The sequence below is a fragment of the Astyanax mexicanus genome, chromosome 1, assembly GCF_023375975.1.
Source record: "Astyanax mexicanus isolate ESR-SI-001 chromosome 1, AstMex3_surface, whole genome shotgun sequence".
Taxonomy (NCBI): Eukaryota; Metazoa; Chordata; class Actinopteri; order Characiformes; family Acestrorhamphidae; genus Astyanax; species Astyanax mexicanus.
The window spans coordinates 7142671-7163737 of NC_064408.1; the positions used below are offsets into that span (position 1 = coordinate 7142671).

The 21067-nt window shown below is 37.7% G+C and overlaps 1 protein-coding gene across 1 annotated transcript in view; it reads right to left on the bottom strand.

Annotated features, from left to right (window-relative positions):
• LOC103040342 (pappalysin-1) overlaps positions 1-21067 on the bottom strand; it is a 236254-nt gene that overhangs the window by 166105 nt on the left and 49082 nt on the right. The window contains exons 4-7 of the mRNA XM_049465816.1: positions 20129-20274; positions 18720-19013; positions 17045-17237; positions 9386-9507 (exon numbers count right to left, since the gene is read on the bottom strand). Of these exons, the coding sequence (XP_049321773.1) occupies positions 9386-9507; positions 17045-17237; positions 18720-19013; positions 20129-20274 (755 nt within the window). The remainder of the gene's footprint in view (positions 1-9385; positions 9508-17044; positions 17238-18719; positions 19014-20128; positions 20275-21067) is intronic.

The window sequence follows — 21067 nt, forward strand, 5'->3', positions numbered from 1 at the left end:
GGACTCCTTTCCATATGCTTTTCCTGGAAGTCTCCTACGGTCCGGCTGGTCTCTTCAGAAACCCCTGCAGCCGGCTGGTTTGAATCAGCGGTAGTCCGGGGGTTTCGTCTCGTGTGGATGTCACAAAACCGCATCACACTACACAGTGGCCTTAAGTACCTTTGGTCCATTTCCACATGGTTTCCCCCATCCACCGTTTTTTTCCCTCGTTTTTTTCCAACTCACTCTCACTCTCTTTCTCTTTCCTCTTTCGTCAGCCATAATTCTCCCGGCTGTAAAGATTTACGAGGGGGTGCTCCTGCTCCCATCTGAGCGTTTGCCGGTTTGGGGACGTGACGGGGCGGTGGTGTGAGGACACGGGCGTAAATAATCACACGAGCGAAAGGGAAGAAAATGAATGAAGTTGCACAAGGCCCACAAATCTCTGACATCTAAACAATTGACAAAGATTACAACTAAACAAATTAATTATACAAGTGTTTTTTCATTATTTAAAATGTACAGGGGTTGGACAATGAAACTGAAACACCTGGTTTTAGAGCACAATAGTTTGTTGTGGTGACGGACAGTTCTAGTGGAAACAGGAGAGTTGAGGTGCACATTGAATTCTGCGTGATTTGATCAGCCGTGGTTTTATGTTTTTTGGATACAATCCGGGTTAGCACCCGAACATCCCTTTCAGACAGCTTCCTCTTACAGCGTCCACAGTTAATCCTGTTGGATGTGGTTGGTCCTTCTTGGTGGTATGCTGACGTTACCCTGGATACCGTGACTCTTGATGCATCACAAAGACTTGCTGTCTAGGTCACAGATGCTCCAGCAAGACGTGCACCAACAATTTGTCCTCTTTTGAACTCTGGTATGTCACCCATAATGTTGTGTGCATTGCAATATTTAGAGTAAAACTGTGCTCTTACCCTGATAATTGAACCTTCACACTCTGCTCTTACTGGTGCAATAATGTGCAGTTAATGAAGATTGAACACCAGGCTGCTCCAATTTAGCCATGAAACCTCCCACACTATTTCATTATCCAATCCCTGTATCTTAAATTAATACTTACATAGCTTAGATAAACAGTTTTGCACATCTTGGCTGGATTTTCTCAGTTTTATGAGGTAGAGTCACCTGGATTTTTTTAGGCTTTCAGTTAACAGCTGTGCTGAACTTAATTACTTGAATTTCTTGTCTCTTAATAGAGTGTTTGAGAGCATCAGGTGTAACGTAGTGAAGAGGTAGAGTTACAGGTATACAGAGAATAATAGCTCTATTTGAGTAATGTTCCAATCCATATTATTAGAAGCAAGAACTACTCAACTAAAGGAATAAAGAAATAAAAGTTAGTCGAGGTGAAACATTTGAAGAACTTTGAAAGTATCCTCAAGTGCAGTCTTCGCAAAGACCATAAAAAAATGTTATTATGATGAAACTAAGAAAAAAAATGAATAATGATGGAATTGAAGTTAAATATCCTTCTTTGAGCTGAATTCTACACCCCTACATGGGCTCACATAAACTCCAGGGTCTGAAGCAGCTGTGAGGGAGTCTTGGGGGCTCGGAAAGAAGGACAAACACACACGAGAGGGGCTCTGGAGGGGGGAGTCGCTCGTCACTCACGGGAAACCATTCCAGGAGGGAAAAACAGGGGAGGGTTTATTCAGCGCTTACAGCGGCAAGCCTGGACATGCCTCAGCAACACACTGTTACCAGTGAAGAGCGCAACGTGCATCCAGAGACTGTCACTGCGGAAAAACGATACCTCGTATACACCGAGCAAGCATAACATTATGACCATTTGCTTGTTCCAACACCCATTATTCAATATACAGGGGTTGGACAATGAAACTGAAACACCTGTCTTCGTTTTAGTGTGGGAGGTTTCATGGCTAAATTGGAGCAGCCTGGTGTCCAATCTTCATTAATTGCACATTATTGCACCAGTAAGAGCAGTAAGAGTGTGAAGGTTCAATTAGCAGGGTAAGAGCACAGTTCTGCTCTAAATATTGCAATGCACACAACATTATGGGTGACATACCAGAGTTCAAAAGAGGACAAATTGTTGGTGCACGTCTTGCTGGAGCATCTGTGACCAAGACAACAAGTCTTTGTGATGCATCAAGAGCCACGGTATCCAGGGTAACGTCAGCATACCACCAAGAAGAACCAACCACATACAACAGGATTAACTGTGGACGCTGTAAGAGGAAACTGTCTGAAAGGGATGTTCGGGTGCTAACCCGGATTGTATCCAAAAAACATAAAACCACGACTGATCAAATCACGCAGAATTCAATGTGCACCTCAACTCTTCTGTTTCCACCAGAACTGTCCGTCACCACAACAAACTATTGTGCTCTAAAACCAGGTGTTTCAATTTCATTTTCCAAAGCCTGTACTATTTTAAACCTCCTGAAACATCATATAAACAAATTATTTTATCAATATTTAGTGCATTGGTGCTCCTTACCACTGACAGGTAATGTTTCAATTAGGATAATTGGCTAATTCACTAATTTTTCATTAAAAAAATGCATGTTCAAACTTTTTTTTAAATGTTTCACTACTTTATTACTATATAAAATACAATAAGTTTGACATAATACTGAATCTTTACATTGCAATTTTTGTTTTTTGCAGGGGTGGTTGCAAATACTGTATGTGAGATGAATCTTTTTTCATATTATATGTTGATTACACTTATTAAGGCAAGCAAAAGAAGATTTATACTGAAAAAAAACATATTTTTTCATTTTCCTAGATCTTCAAACTTTAAAACAAGTTCACTTTGACCCAGAACATAACAGGAGGGTTAAGTGTTTTTATTTATTTTATTGTTGATGATTATTAAGGCTTACAGCCAATGAAAAAAAAACAAAAAATCAGTGTCTCAGACAATTAAAATATTATATAAGACCAATTGGTGCTTTTGGCAGTGGTGTGGGCTGTGTGCCAAGTCCTGCTGGAAAATGAAATCCCCATCTCAAAATCCTCATAAAAAGTTGTGAAGTGCTGTAAGATTTTGTGGGAAAACTAAACTGCACTGACTTTGTACTTGATAATAAAACACAGTGGATCAACACCAGCAGATGACATGTCTCTCCAAACCATCACTTGTGGAATTGTGAAAAATTCACACTAGACCTCGAGCAGCTTGGACTGTGTGTCTCTCCACTCTTCCTCCAGACTCTGGTCTCTTGATTTCCTTGATGAAATGCAAATTGTATTGATGGTCAGTGATGGTTTGTAGAGACATGTCACCTGCTGGTGTTGGTCCAACAAATGTCTGTAACATTTCTCTAACATTGACTAATATAGAAGCATGAATGATAATTTTATTTAGGATTATCCAACCAATTTCAAGACTTTTTGTGTACTTCTATCTGGCAGATTTTCTCCTTCCCTCAATAAATAAACCTAAAAGAAGTTCTCGAAGGAACCACTATCGTTTTACTTGATAAAACAGTTTTATATTGTTCGAAAACATCCAGAAATAGGTTGAATAGCCCTAAAATATCCTTAAACAATCACATAACAAGAAATATTATTAGATATATTGGCTAGGCTTAGGATGCGTTCACTCGCCAAGGTATTTCGTGCAGAGTGTGCACGTTTGGGAATGTTTTGCTTGGAGTTGAAAGTTAAGGTTTTGGCGGCGAGCGCCGACCCTACGAGAGATCCAAAAGGGTCTACGGAAATTGAAGATTTAAGGAAATTGTACAACTGTATGAAAGCCTCCCGTTAACAAGGGGCTGTTAACAACAAGTTCCTGACTTGATCCATTAATGATGGAACGTCGATTGCCATCAGGAGTCGCTCTTTGAAGTGCGAACCTCCAAATATATCTCAAGCCCTTTTCCTTACGGAGACCGAGATCACAATCCAGAACAATCCTCTTGGCACCAAACTCTCCCAATTGCAGGATTTGGAGTAATGGCAAGAAAACGTACTGCGCTTGTTCTTCCAGCGACTCTACTGGCAGGAAAACTGAACGGCTTAGATGCACTGAAAAGTCATGCACTGAAATTTAGTGACTGTTTTTACTGTATCTGAAGGGAGATATCCCTCTTGTTTATTAGGAAAAAAGAAAAAAAGTTGGATTCGTAGAGCAAGTATACAGATTGCATTGCATTGGGGTCATACAAAAACCTGTTTTAATAAGCCGTGGTTTTATGTTGTTTGGATACAATCCGGGTCAGCACCCGAACATCCCTTTCAGACAGCTTCCTCTTACAGCGTCCACAGTTAATCCTGTTGGATGTGGTTGGTCCTTCTTGGTGGTATGCTGACATTACCCTGGATACCGTGGCTCTTGATGCATCACAAAGACTTGCTGTCTTGGTCACAGATGCTCCAGCAAGACGTGCACAAAAAATTTGTCCTCTTTTAAACTCTGGTATGTCACACATAATGTTGTGTATTTTTCCATTTTAATGATGAAGAAACCAATAGAAATGAGTCCAAATGGCTTGGAACTCAATTGTTTAGTTTACATTTATTGTGAAGATGATTGTGCTTGATACACTATATGGGCAAATGTATAGCAATATACCTCTAAATCATTGGATTCAAGTCTTTTATTCAGCACCATTGCCATGTGAATAATAAAATCCAGTAAAAGTGGAGTGCATGGGATAGAGAAGAATGGGCGGAGCTAAAGAGCTCACTGACCACTGAACTCCAGTGTAGCACTGTAATAAAATGGTAACACTTCAACAAGTCAACTGCAAAGCTCAACACCTGATGTTAGAACTGTAAAGGGGACCGACTACACATTAATGACTAAGGATGCCTATGGGTTTGGACATCATTATACTTCTTCTTTGTGTATAAGGTGTAGGTGTCCCAATACTTAAAAAAAAAAAAGATTAAACAAGTATAAAATAAAACAATTGGTTAAAATAAAAAACCTAAAGGCACTTCTCCTCTTAAAGGCACAATAGGTAGGATTTCCTTGATTATTGAACTTTTTAAAGAAGTAAAATTACAGCTTGAAACCATTGAGGTGTAATAGGAGGAATAGCGGTCCTTTAGTGTCTGTGCCGGAGCTCCTCTGAGCTCAAACCAGACTCTGTAAGTTTTCTAGGTGGCCGCGACCAACGCTCGCGAGAACTGCGACCTGCTTTCCAGCAATGAGACCTGCTTTCCGACCTGTATGTAGTTCTAACAGTTCTACAAGGACTACAAAATCCCGCTATTTGGAGTTGGTTAATCCTTTACAGAAGCTAACTAGTAGTGATGGACACAGCAGCTCTTTTAGATGAACTGAATCATTAGAATCCGTTCACTAAAAAGATTCGTTCAAAAGATTCGTTCATTCAAATGAATATTTTGTGCTGTTCGTCTGTGCTGTACCGGAGAAGCTCCGGTGAATTCAGATAGTACCAGATAAAGACTAAAAGATTATAAGTAAATCAGTGGGTATTTCTGTTTTGTAAGGAGCTTAAAATGTAAATACGAGAGTTAAAAGGTTATTGAAACGACCAGAGTGTAAATATGTGATATATAAGTCGGGTTAAATGTGTAAATATATCATGTTAAGTGTAAAATATGGCTGTTTGTAAACTTAGCTTTCAGTAACCACATCCAACCACATCCAACAGGATTAACTGTGGATGCTGTAAGAGGAAGCTGTCTGAAAGGGATGTTCGGGTGCTAACCCGGATTGTATCCAAAAAACATAAAACCACGGCTGATCAAATCACGGCAGAATTCAACGTGCACCTCAACTCTCCTGTTTCAACCAGAACTGTTTGTCGTATCAGTTTCGTTGTCCATCCCCTGTATTGGTCCTATACTTTTAAAGGAATCTACGTAGCTTGACTTAAAAGAACACATTGTGCCTTTTTGTACTTATAAAGTATCTTTTTTTGACAGTGTACCCTATGGACAGGTACCTCTGGAACTAAATCAATCATAAATCAATGTTCTTTTACATCAGTTTAAGTGATGCACTGTGCACAGTGTGAACATTCTGATCCTAAGACCTGACCTAAAGCGAAAATGGATCCCTATTAAATAAATAAAAGAACAATTGCGCAACTGTTTTGGCTGTTAGCGCGGATCGTTTTCATCGGCTATAAACACCTTCATCAGAGGCAGCACATCTTCCTTTCACATGGCTCCAAAATCCCTGAGGCCACCGAAAAACCTCCCGATCTGCAGAGTAAGAGCATCCCGGCGAACTGACACACCGCTGTTTTAGGCCGGCCACGCTCGCAAACAATAATTAATAAAGCAGCTGTCGGAGAGTTTTGCGGCAGCACAGCTGTGCAGACTATTTATAAAAGCCAAATTCCACCTCTTGCCCAAACCGATCTCTCTCTCTCTCTCTCTCTTTCTCTCTTTCTCTCTCTCTCTCCACAGTTGTTCAGAGAAAGAGAGAGCGAAAGAGCAAGTGAAGGAAGACAGAAAGGAAAAAATCATCCAGGGAAGGCAGCCTATTTTAGGTATGTTGCTGATTTCATCTTTTCATGCAGCCCTTGGCCTAGCTGGAGTGAAGGAGCCGAGACGGCAAGTGCGCATTGAAAAGACGAGCGGGAGGGCGAGCGGTGCGGGTTTAAGAGATGTCTGGCTTCATAGTACATTGATGACATATTCATAAAGCCCACAATGCATCAAGCACCCGGAGAGAAGATCTAAGTCACTCAGAGCGTTCTGCCGTTTCCTGGAGCGTCATTCTATTCGGAAAAATGTAGCTCATCACGCAAGTGCTGATAAAGATCTAATAAAACTCTGCTGATGTGATGGAGATAAGGATTTTGGGTATAAAATCCATGTATGAGACACTTTGACTACGCTCACAGGTAAACACTGGCCACTTTATTGGAAACGACTACATTCGTGCTTCAATTCACCAGACAGTTTATTGGAAGCAACTACTGTACAATGATTTCCCGATTATAAAGCCAGCGCTTAGACAGTAGCGCCACCAAAGAGACCCAAAAAAATACTGCATTTTACTATGACCCTATTTGGCTTAAACACCTTATTGGCCACTTTATTAGAAACCCCTTTGTTGTGCTCCCATTCGCAGACCACTTTATTGGAAACATCTACCTTGTGCTTACACTCACTGGCCACTTTATCAGAAGTGTCTTGTTTTACCTTGGATTTCCATTGGATGGCTAGTTTATTTGAAGCATCCACTTTGCTCCTCTATAAACTGGTCACTTTTTTGGAAACACTTATTCTGGTTTTCCACTCACTAGCCACTTTATTAGAAACAACTACCTTGTACTTCCACTCACTGGTCCAATTATTAAAAGCAACTAAATTGATCTACCAATTAAAAAGCCAGCGCTTAGACAGTAGCGCCACCAGGAGCATCATATTATATTTCCCCATGACTATGACCCTATTTGGTTTAAACACCTTATTGGCCAAATCATAAGAAACACCTACCTTGTGCTTCCTGGCCACGTAGCTAGTTTATTAGAAACACTTCACTTTGCTTTTTCACGAACTGGACAATTTATTGGAACCAATTAAACTCCCAATTATAAATCCAGCACTTAGACAGTAGCAGCACCCAAGAGCCCCATAATGTATTTCACTATGACCCTCTTTGACTTGAACACCAAACTAGACAAATAATAAGAAACCCCTACCATGTGCTTTCAGTCATTGGCCACTTATTAGAAACTCTCTCTTGTTTTTCATAACTTGGCCACTTTATTGGTAACACTTATTTTGTATTGTGCTCCCACTCACTCAAACTATCTTAGGAACAAATACCTTGTGCATTCACTCAAAAAACTACATTCATTACTTAATCATAAAGCCAGCACTTAGACAGTTGCGCCAACCACGAGCACCATAATGTATTTCACTATGACCCTATTTGGCTTAAACACCTTATTGGCCACCTTGGTGCTTCGTCTCACTGGTCACTTTATTAGAAACCCCAATATTGTGCTCTCATTCACAGACCACTTTATTGGAAACATCTACCTTGTGCTTACACTCAGTGGAAACACTTATTTTAGATTTTCACTCCCTGGCCATCTTTTTAGAAACCCTCTACCTTGTACTTCCACTCACTGGTCCATTTATTGAAAGCATTTAAATTAATCTCCCAATTATGTAGCCAGCGCTTAGACAGTAGCGCCACCCAGGAGCACCATAATGTATTTTTATTTAATCTTTTTTGACTTAAACACCTTACTAGCCAAATCATAAAGAACTCCTACCTTGTGCTTCCACTGACTGGCCACGTAGCTAGTTTATCAGAAACGCTCACTTTGTTCTTTCAAGACTTGGCCACTTTATTGGTAACACTTATTTTGTATTGTGCTCCCACTCACTGGAAACTATCTTAGGAACAACTACTATTTAAAAAAAACCTACACTGATGAGTTAATCATAGAGCCAGCACTTAGACAGTTGCGCCACCCAGGAGCACCATAATGTATTTTACTATGACCCTATTTGGCTTAAACACTTTATTGGCCACCTTATTAGAAATCCCAATGTTGTGCTCTCATTCACAGACCACTTTATTGGAAACATCTACCTTGTGCTTCCACTCAGTGGCCACTTTATTAGAAACACTTATTTTAGATTTTCACTCCCTGGCCATCTTTTTTAGAAACCCTCTGCCTTGTCCTTCCACTCACTGGTCCATTTATTAAAAGCATTTAAATTAATCTCCCAATTATAAAGCCAGCGCTTAGACAGTAGCGCCACCCAGGAGCCCTACAATGTATTTCACTATGAACCTAATTGGCTTAAACACCTCACTAGCCAAAACATAAGAAACTTCTACCTTGTGCTTCCAATGACTGTCTATGTAGCTATTCCATGAACTGGCCACTTTATTGGAAACACTCATTTTGTATTGTGCTCCCACTCACTGGAAACTACTTTAGGAACAACTACTATTTAAAAATCATAATCACAAAGCCAGCACTTAGACAGTAGCGCCACCCAGGATCCCAAGATATACTGTACATTTGAGTATATGATCTTTCAAAATATAATTTGAATATGACTGTCATTGATAATTTGATTATATTTCTTTAATCAAGTGGTTAACATACCTTTCCCTAAGAGACTCTATAAGAGATTGTCCCCAATCTGACCTGATCTGACCTCATCTCAGGATTCTGGGTCAAGTTTTTGTCATATTTTTTTTATTTGGTTTGGTTTTATTGTCTAAAGCTGACCTCGTTTCCATCTAAATGTTATGCATGTTATGAAAATCAATATCTCAGCCTGAAGAGACTTCAGGTCCCCGCTGTCCCGCTGTCCCTGCAATCTGCATCCAACAAAGACGGATGTTTTCCTGATGTGTTAAACGGACGGGAAGTGCGAGGTGGTTCAGGACAGTGGTTTAACAGTGTGTGTTGGGGGTGTGAAGTGATAGTGATAGTGGTCGGGGTCTTACCCTCGGCCTCGCGTGGGCTCCAGTGTCCGGAAGGCAGGCAGGGCCGCGGGGACCAGGAGTGGGAGGCGTACTGGAGGAAGACCCGGCCTTCTGCGCATTTATCACACACTGATCCCACTTCTCTAGGAAACCAACAGACAGGGAGGAGACACAACTTAGATACAGACCAGTGATTTTACTGATATCCCACGACATCACTGAGGAACATCTTCACCATGATCTATGTCCTAAATCCCTGCTGACTTTCATCATCACACTCTTGGTGAAGCCCAAGCCCTCCCTCCTGAGAACTGAACTGATTCTGGGCGACAGTCCAGTGGATGAGCTGCTAAAAAATGTGAAAAAAGAGTGAAATTAAAATGTTTTGGTAATTGATTACAGAGCACTTTTTGGGGTAACTCAACGTCTCGCAAATTAAGAGATTTAAGCTTGGTTAAAGGGATAACTCAAAATGTATTACTGATCAAACTGAGCTTCAGAAGTAAATGATAGAAGAACTTTTTACTAAACTAAAGTTGAGTTAACTCAAAAAATACTGTTATCAGAAACTTCACATTTTCTAAAGAGTAGCAACTCCAACTGTATTATTAGTCAAACTAAGTAAATCATTTGAGTTAGAAGGATTTTCTTTTAATAATTACTGAATTAACTCAATCTGCAGTCAGTTACTGTGACATTTTAACTTTCTTTTTTTACAGTGTAGCAATATTTGAAGATTAACTCAAAATGTTTTATAAATCAAACTAAGCTGCAGAAGTAAATAATGTGAGTTAAGAGAACTTTTGACATAAATAAGTTAACTAAAAAAATTGCTTAAACGAACAATAAAACTTAACAGCAACTCTATTTGAGAGATTACTGTAAATGTTTCATAAATCAAACTGAGCTTCAGAAGTAAATAATATGAGTTAAGGGGACTTTTTTACCTTTACTACACTAAAGCTTAGTTAAAAAAAAAAATACTGTAATCAGATACTTTCTAGTGAGTAACAACTCCAACTTAAAAGGTATTATAGATCAAACTAAGCTGCAGAAATAAATAATGCAAGGTAAAATTAGAGTTAGGGGAATTTTTTTACTAAACTAAAGTTGAGTTAATAAAAAAACGTAATCAGACACTTTACATTTTTTAGAGAGTAGCAACTCCAACTCAGAATGTATTATAGATCAAACTGAGTTTAAGAAGTAAATAATGTGAGTTTTTACTTAAAAGTCATTGAGTTAACTCAATCTGCATTCAGTTACTCCGAACTATAGTAACCACGTAACTATATTTGAGAGTTAACGCAACATATATTACTGATCAAACTGAGCTTCATAAGTAAATAATATAAGTTAGGAGGACTTTTTACTACACTAAAGTTGAGTTAAAAAAATAAAAATACTGTAATGAGATACTTTACATTTTCTAGTGCGTAACAACTCCAAATTAAAATATATTATAGATCAAACTGAGCTGTGAAAGTAAATAATGCAAGAGTTAAAGTTAGAGTTAGGAACACCTTTTTTTACTTAACTTAAGTTGATTTAACTCAAAAAATACTGTGATCAGATACTTTACAATTTCCAACTCAATGTGAGTTAGGAGGATTTTGTAGTAAAGTAAAGTTGAGTTAACTCAACTATGTCACGTTTTATATAGAGTAGCAACTCTAACTCAAAATGTGTTATAGAGAACTTTTTTACCAAACTAAAGTTGAGTTAACTCAAAAAATACTGTAATCAAATAACTCCAACATTAAAATGTATTATAGATCAAACTGAGCTTCAGAAGTAAATAATGTCAGAGTCAAAATTAGTAGAGTTAGAAGAACTTTTTTATTAAACTACAGTTAAGTTAACTCAACTTGCTCAAAAATGCTCTGCTCAAAGCTTATTGGTTCAAACCTGTGTAAACAGCACATTCATCACATAATAGCATAACAGCAGCTATTGTGTACGAGTTGGTGAAATCTGAATTTCTGAGTTAAGCGTAGATGGTTATTGAACACTCAGAGCCGCAGGCGTGTTCAGAAAGCTGCACTGATTCTAATATGAACAGTCTGTTGCGTTGGGAGCGTCACCTGATCCCGCAGTTTTTTTTTTTTTTTTTTTTTTTACATTGTGTATCCTCACCTCGTTTGTTTTTCTGACGTTCTGCAGCATGCAGGCTGTCTCTGAGCGAGCGCTCGCCAGGGCCGAAAGCATACTTGGCTAATAAAGCGCTCTGATTCTGATTCAGATGATCAAGCTCTGCTTCTTGATGCCTTTGTTTGCATGATCTGACTGAATGGCAACCCAAGCTAAACAGCTTTCCGGATTTTCATTTGATGTCGTTACAAACAATGTGTCACGCGTTCGCTGGGTGGATGTGTTCAGATGTGGGGAGTCTCGGCCTCTCGCAGTCACGGAAAGACTCTGGCTGCGTCCAGAAACCCCAAAAGTGTCTCCTTTTTCCTACCGATCTTGCCGCCTGTCCGAATACCGTAGGAGACGAAAGAAGCCGCTTAAAATCCCCCTGTAGGAGGCTTCCAACTGAGGATACATGAGAGCATCCTACTCTGGAAGACTTTTAAGGATTTTTTGAATGACATCACTGCATCCCGCCCACAGAGCACGCGGAAATGGAAATGGAAATGGAAATTTAATTTATCTATTTATTTATCTATTTATTACTTAACTGGATTTAACACTTGTGTTGTTTATCATGTTTAGCTGTAGAAAAATACCTTAAACTATCTTTTTTCCCAAATTGAAATTTTATGACTTTTCCTAAAGGCACCCCTTCATTAGAAAAACTGATGGATAGTTTTTGTTCATGTTTCCATGTAGGCTGTACACCATTTGGTACAAAGATTGTCTTATGGGTCATACTATTGATCTATAATTAATTGTTTAACTATTGATCATACTATCATACTATAATTAATAATATTATTATTATTTTTTTAATTTATTTCAATTTTTTTCCATTTTCTCCCCAATTTTAGCACAGCACTCTGCTCCCTAGATTTACAAATGTAAAATTTACTGATGATCAGTGATGGTTTGGAGAGACATGTCATCTGCTGGTGTTGATCCACTGTGTTTTATTATCAAGTCTAAAGTCAGTGCAGTTTAGTTTCCCCACAAAATCTTACAGCACTTCATGCTTCCCTCTGCTTCTGACAACTTTTATAGAGATGCGGATTTCATTTTCCAGCAGGAGTTGGCACACTGCGCACACTGAGTACCAAAAGTACCAATTGGTTCCATATACGTAATATTCTAATTTTCTGAGACACTGATTTTGGATTTTCATTGGCTGTAAGCCCTAATAATCATCAGCAATAAAATAAATAAACACTTAAAATAGATCAATCTGTGTTTAATACATCTATATAATATATGAGTTTTACATTTTGAATATTGATGTTTAAATGTTTTGAGATGCACTAGTATGCACTATAAAGTATAAGTATATTGTATAAGTACAGAAAAGCAAAGTGTTTTTTTTTTAAAGTATTTAATGTATTATAGTATAGTATATTCTAATGTATACATGTAATAACCTTTATGTTTTGTAATATATATATATATATATATATATATATATATATATATATACATGGGCGTGGTAGTGGGGGGAAAAGTGGACCTGACTACCCAGGGCCCGAGTAGGGAGAGGGGCCCATGAAAATCCTGATTTTTTTTTCACTCACTTTCCTTTGTTTACTGGCATGGATAGGGGCCCATTAACATAGAGGGTGTACAGGGCCCAGAATTTGCTACTACGCCCCTGTATATATATATATATATATATATATATATATATATATATATATATGTAATAATTCCTATGTTAGTGTTGATCCTACACTGCAAAAAACTAAAGCTTAGCAAGTGAAATTTTCAAAATTTAAGGCAATAAATCTTATTTTCTTCTCTGATGAGACTTTTTCTCTTACTACGCATTGTGTGTAAGTTTTAGGTTATTTTGCTTATTTTAGGGATAATTATCTGAATCATTCTTACTTAGAATTTGTACCTTATAGTAATTTGAACTCAAAATAAGCACAATCAAGCAGCAATCAAGTTATTCTGATTCTTGTGTCCAAAAACAGTGACTTCTTTGCTTGATTTAGGTGTTTCTTCACTCATTTTGAGACTTTACCATTGCTTTTTGTAAGAAATCTTACTAAGAAAATTTAGCCTACTCCATTGGCAGATTTTTTTGCTAAATATACATATATTTGTCTTAATTTGCATATATTTTGTCTAGTTTTGCCAATGGATTTTTTGCAGTGTAATGTTACATAATTAGATGTGTTACATAATTAGATGTGTTACATAATTAGATGTGTTACATAATTAGATGTTATATTTACTGCTTTCAGGGGTCCAAAAAAATCAGATCACTTTGTCCTGAAATTTTGTACTCGATGTACAAAAGCACACTTTTACACACACACACACACTTGGAACCACACACACACACACACACACACACACAGATTAAGCAGTGAACTGGTGGCATGTCTGGACTTGTTGTTGAGGGGCTTCCCCGCTGCCTGCGTCACTGTATTACACCTGTCACTGAAACAGCAGCCCCACATAACGGCCCCCACTTACGCCGGCACAAGTGCGGACAGCCCGGCTAATAAACAGCCCTGAAGGACCCGAGAGCAGCGAGAGCGGCGGAGGAACGCCGTGACTCAACTAATCGAGTTCCCCAGCTCTGAATCATCTAATGAAGGAGCAGGAACGAGCTCTCCGGGTCAGAGAGATGTTTTTTGGAAGGTGGTTCTGTGAGAGGAAACTGCGCTCGCGACACAGCGAATTAACCGCCAGACTGTAAACAGCGCTATTAAACGATTACATGTGTGTGCCTCTGTAGAGCTATATTAATAATAAATGTACCTTAGTAGAGCTGTACAAAATATAAATATACCTCAGCAAAGTGGTAATATTCATAAATGTATCTCAGTAGAGCTATACTAATTATAAATATACCTTAGTAAAGCTATAATAATCATACATGTACCTCAGCAGTGCTACCGTAATCATAAATGTACCTCAGCAGTGCTACCGTAATCATAAATTTACCTCAGCAGAGCTATACTAATCATAAATTTACCTGTAAATGTACCTCACTAAAACTATAATAATCCTACATGTACCTCAGTAGAGCTATAATAATCAAAAATGTATCTCAGTAGAGCTATACTAATTATAAATATACCTTAGTAAAGCTATAATAATCATAAATGTACCTCAGCAGTGCTACTGTAATCATACATTTACCTCAGTAGAGCTATACTAATCATAAATGTAACTAAGTAAAGCCGTACTAATCATACATGTACCTCACTAAAGCTATTATAATCCTACATGTACCTCAGTAGGGCTATAGTAATCAAAAATGTACCTCAGTAGAGCTATAATAATCATAAATGTACCTCAGTAGAGCTATACTAATCATACATGTACCTTAGTAGAGCTATACTTATTATAAATGTACCTCAGCAAAGCTGTTATATTCATAAATGTATCTCAGTAGAGCTATACTAATTATAAATATACCTTAGTAAAGCTATAATAATCATAATAAACATGTACCTCAGTAGAGCTATAATAAACGCACTGGGGCGCAGGGTTGCCTCCTCCGATATGGCGAAAATAACTTAATCAATGCAGTGTGTGTCGTAAATGTACATAAGCAATACTACTGTAATCATATGTTTACCTCAGCAGTTTTATATTAATCATAAACATACCTAAGTAGACCTATACTAATCATAAATGTACCTCAGTAAAGCTATAGTAATTATAAAGGTACCTCAGTAGTGTTATACTTATAATAAATGTACTTCAGTAGAGATATACTACTCAAAAATGTACTTCAGTAGAGCTATACTAATCATAAATGTACTTCAGTGGAGCTATACTAATCATAAATATACCTCAGTAGAGATATACTACTTATAAATGTACTTCAGTATAGCTATACTAATCATAGATACACTTCAGTAGAGCTATACGAATCATAAGTGTACCTCAGTAGAGCTAAACTAATCATAAATATCATAAATATATATCATAAATATATATATACAAATAAATATATTTGTAAAAATCAGGTAAAAATTGGTAGAGTTGTGATTATTATAGGTGTATTAAACACCTTCCTCAGTGTAAATTAATGCACTGGGGGGGCAGGCTTGCCTCCTCCAATATGGCCGCCACACCGACACACCAGGAGGCAGGGTATGCAGCGTCTACGTATAAGATATCTTTGGTTCGGCCGGATGGGAAAACGCTTTGGGGTGGTTTTTTTTGCTACTTTTTGATAAACGATTGTCATTTGCTGCCTCATAAATCCAGTCAGTGCGGATTTGTATCCACTGATATCCGCTTTCCGCAGTAATCTCAGAACGAGACGTGTAAGGACACGTCCCCCCAGAGCTGCAGACATACCGAATACCGACACACCTGATCCTCCACCACAGATCATCTCCACTTCTACACACTTCCCTCACTATCTAATCACACCTAAAAATAAAACATCAGCACAACCAAGCCAGCTGCCACGCTGGGGTATGATGTGGGCGGCATGGCGACGCAAACTGACCCCCTGTCAGTTTAAATTACACTCGAGATGCAGTGAAATTAAAATCATTGGCTGAATACCAAATATTTTAGTCGTGAATTTACCTCAGGAGAGCTATACTAACCGAAAAAGTACTTAATCAATGCAATTTTACACATAAATGTACCTAAGCACATCAACAACTTCAACACACCGCAGTAGAGTAATACTAATGATAAATATTCCTCAGTAGAGCTATATTAATAATAAATGTACCTCAGTAGTGCTATTCTACTTATAAATATACCTCGCTAAAACTCTATTAATCATAAATGTACTTCAGTAGAGCTATACTAATCATAAATGTACTTCAGCAGAGCTACTCTAACAATAAGTAGTAGAGCTAGAGCTATACTAATATTAAATTTACACTAGTAGAGCTATACTAATCATGAATGTACATCAGTAAAGCAATACTAATCATAAATTTACCTCAGTAGAGCTAAACTAATCATAAATGTACCTCAGTGGAGCTATACTAACCATAAATGTATCTCAGTAGAGCTAAAAAAAGAATTTATGTCATACATGTACCTCAGTAGTGCTACTGTAATCATAAACATATCTCAGTAGAGCTGTACTAATCATAAATGTACCTCAGTAAAGCTACACTAATCATTAGTAGAGCTATACTAATCATAAATATACATTAGTAGAGCTATACTAATGATAAATCTACATCAATAGAGCTATACTAACCATAAACATCCCTGAGTAGAGCTATATTACTAATAAACCTACCTCAGTAGAGCTATACTAATCATACATTTACTTCAGTAGGGGTATACTAATCATGAATGTACCTTAGTAGAGCTATACAAACCTTAAATGTACCTCAGTAAAGCTATATTTATCATAAATGTACATCCGTAGAGCTCTTTTTATCATAAATGTACCTCAGTAGAGCTATACTAACCATACATGTATCTTAATTGAAGCTATACTAATAATAAATGTACCTCAGTAAAGCAGATACACTAAGTAACTGTTAGAATACTTGTGACTTTATAGTGCATATATTTCCACACTCTCTCTCTGCAACCTCAGTTCACCTGTCATAGAAGTGTCCTGTAAGCGGAGGGAACCATTCCACGGTGATGGAGTCCTGACCCTGGTGGACCACGTGGGGCGGCATGGGCACGATGGATGGCTTGTAGTTGGGTTGCCAGGTTTGGTAGACCAGGTCCAGGTAGCAGTGCATGCGGGCCACCTGGTTTAGTGTGAACGAGTCTGTGCAGTCATCGTCTGTAAGGAGGTATAGAGCATAAAGTAAGGTTAGCATTAGCATAGCTTTGGACAGAATAGCAGATTGAGTTTACTTAATAGCAGATTAAGTTTTATTTTTCATAAAAATGGTCTGAATTATGTCATTTTGCTTGTTTTTATTACATTACGATCTAAAAATCCCCAAAAGCATGCCCATTACAAATAAACATGGTTATCCAGCATAAAACTAAAGCACCTGTAGATTCGCAAAAGCTCCTCCCATGTTTAAGATACACTGGTGTGCCAAAAGTCATGGGATAGCAGTATGCAAATTGATCATGGACAGCTAGGAACACCAACACTGTGTACTGTATTTTTCCCCACTATAAGGTGCACTTAAAATCCTTTAATTTTCCCAAAACAATTATCAGTGCGCCTTATGTATGAAACTGGAACAAATAAGTTAAAAATACGCTATTAGGTTTTATAAATTACTTTAATAACCTCAATATTTATTAGAAATATAGATACAGATATTAGTTTTAGTGGAGCTATTCTAATCATAAATTTACCTCAGTTAAGAAAAACTAATCAATGCTATACTAAGGCTACGTTATCTTAGCTAACATTACCATCCCAGCCATATACAGCTTATAAACATTAGAAAAGAAAACAGCTATATTATGAAGAGGTAATAACTCGATACTGTGTGTGTATAGTAAGTGATGCTAAATGCTTTATATAATGTATGTAAGTAGCGCATGAAAATGAACTTAAACTTGCTGTTTAATGGCTTTTCATGCTGATTCTATCAGACACTCTTTATTTCTAAATTTCCTGAATTAAGCAGAACTTAGACACTTTTAGTTCATTAAATCACATAAATCACATAAAAAAAGAAGAATGAAGTTAGAAATTAGCTATTATTTTGTATAATATTACTTTTATAACTTAAAAACAAAAAGAGAAATACTAGATATATATTGACTACATTTAAGAGGATTTCTTTTGGCAAGATATTATTTTTGCAGTGTGCTTTTAATAATAAAAAAAAATCTTAGGCACTGATTAATGTTTTAATCTGATATACAGCTCTGGAAAAAAAACATTAAAGATCACTGAATACGTTTCTGAATAAGTTTCTTTTGATCAGATTTTGCTATTTATAGTTACATGTTTGAGTAAAAAGAACATTGTTGTTTTATTCTATAAAAACTACAAATAAATAAATGCAAAGAAAACAAATTCATGTATTAATAAAGTGTTAAGAGTTCAGAAATCAATATTTGGTGGAATAACCCTGGTAGTTTTTATTTCACAGTTTTCATGCATCTTGGCATCATGTTCTCCTCCACCAGTCTTACACACTGCTTTTGGATAACTTTATGTCTGCACTCCTGATGCAAAAATGCCGTCAAACCAAGCAGTTCAGCTTGTGATCAATTGGTAATTTGGTAGAATCAAAATCAGAGCTGTATACAGTACTAGAGTATTTTAGTACTGGTGATATACTAATCTTACCTGCGTAACTCATGTAGTTATTAAAAGGCGTGTGGACGAACTTGCGGCAGCCGCACGTCTCGTTGCCGGGCTCCGGGTCCCTGCAGTGCTTGTACTTGGGCGTAGGGTTCGTGTCGGCGCACAGATCTCCGGTTTCCAGCGACGGTTCGGTCTCCAGACAGGCGTCGTTGCAGGACTCGATCTCCGAGATGCCTCTGAAGACGTGGTACAGGCCCAGGCTGTGTCCGATCTCGTGGATCATGGTGTGGGTGTGGCCAAACGTTCCGTAGAAAGACGGGTTCAAGACTATTCCCCCTGGAAGAAAAAGAACAAAAGTTAAGAAGAGCTAATCCATTCCTGTTGGACACCCACGACCCCATTTACTCAGAGCTTAGAGATAAATTTACCTCAGCTGAGAAAAACGAATCATCCAAGTAGTCTTAGCTAAAATTACTATCCTAATTAAATTGCTTTTTAACTTATTTTTTATTATTATTATTATTATTATTATATTTATTATTGCTTTTATTTTTAAGTTCATTTATTTATTTGTATTTTTTGTATTATGTATTATAAGTTTATTATAGACTTAGCTTCATTTTAACTCATTTTTGTTGTATCTTATTTTTATCTTAATTTCTTATCCATTAAACCAAGTTTTATAATAATAATTATTATTATTTTTCATACTATTTTCATATTTTATTTACTGTTATTTTGAAATAATTAAATTTAGCTATTATTTTCTTTGTCATGTCAATCCCTGTTTTTGTAAATGCTTGGTTACACTGAAAATGAGGGTTGCCCTCAAAGTACAGGGGTTGGACAGTGAAACTGAAACACCTGGTTTTAGAGCACAATAATGTATTGTGGTGACGGACAGTTCTGGTGAAAAAACAGGAGAGTTGAGGTGCACATTGAATTCTGCCATGATTTGATCAGCTGTGGTCCCTTTCAGACAGCTTCCTCTTACAGCGTCCACAGTTAATCCTGTTGGATGTGGTTGGTCCTTCTTGGTGGTATGCTGACATTACCCTGGATACCGTGGCTCTTGATGCATCACAAAGACTTGCTGTCTTGGTCACAGATGCTCCAGCAAGACGTGCACCAACAATTTGTCCTCTTTTGAACTCTGGTATGTCACCCATAATGTTGTGTGCATTGCAATATTTAGAGCAGAACTGTGCTCTTACCCTGCTAATTGAACCTTCACACTCTGCTCTTACTGGTGCAATGTGCAATTAATGAAGATTAAACACCAAGCTGCTCCAATTTAGCAATGAAACCTCCCACACTAAATTGACAGGTGTTTCAGTTTCATGAAAATAATGAAATAGGAACTATTATAATACAGTCGTCCCAAAAACCCAATGCCAGGTCCACACTTAAAAAGCAATCAAAGCTTCGCATCAAGCATATTGTTCAAGTACCTAAATGAGTCAAGGCCTCCTTGTCCCACGGCCAATTGGCCACTCCCGCCAGGTCCTCGTCGGACGAGTTGGCGAAGAAGACATTGAGGTGCGTGGAGCCGTCCAGGTGGAGGATCTCCTTCAGTTCCTTCACGTCCAAATACGCCCTGCGGGCACAGAGACAGACCCAGACCCAGACAAACACAAGTTCCGATTAGTGACGGAGGCCAGAGATACACATGAGCTGGTGCAAAACAGAGCAACAGGTGTAACAGAAATAAACAGGACAAGACAAGACAAGGTTTAACGGGAAATTCCATTCATTTTTCTCCACTTATTCTTATTTTGGCGTAATGAAATGTTAGATATGCTAACCAAGTGATTCAGGGTGTATCTAGAACAAACAAATCTGGACAAAAGCATTAATTTTAACACATAGCATATTTTTCATTATTTTACTTTATCTGTATATTTTATTTATTTGTTTCTTTTTCATGTTTTGACATGAAGGGAAGAGAGGAACTTTTATCTGAGCTGTAGATTAAGTACGTGATTCAATTTGTCACTTTTCTGAGTGAATAACTGCTGTTTGATGTTGTTTTTCTATTTTACTTGGAAAAAAACACTCATAGAGTGAGGAACGGCAGCAGGAGCTCCTCAGATAAAGTGCTTTTCTCATTTTTCTCCAGGCAGGAGGTAGCCAGACAAGCATTTGACTCCACAGACCTGAGCTATTTTCACTCCACTGTGTTAGCTTGTTATGCTAACTAGCTAGCATTAGTTATGCGAGTTATGCGGTGCTGTGCTACACGGTGCTCTGCAGCACCTCTTACAGTATATAAAAAATGCATACCAGTTTTAATTTCCCCTTCGATATCTTGGATGATCGGTATACCGCTCAGCACTAGTCTCAAGAGGTTATAACATTTAAAGTCATATATAAAAGAAGAAAATCTTTTT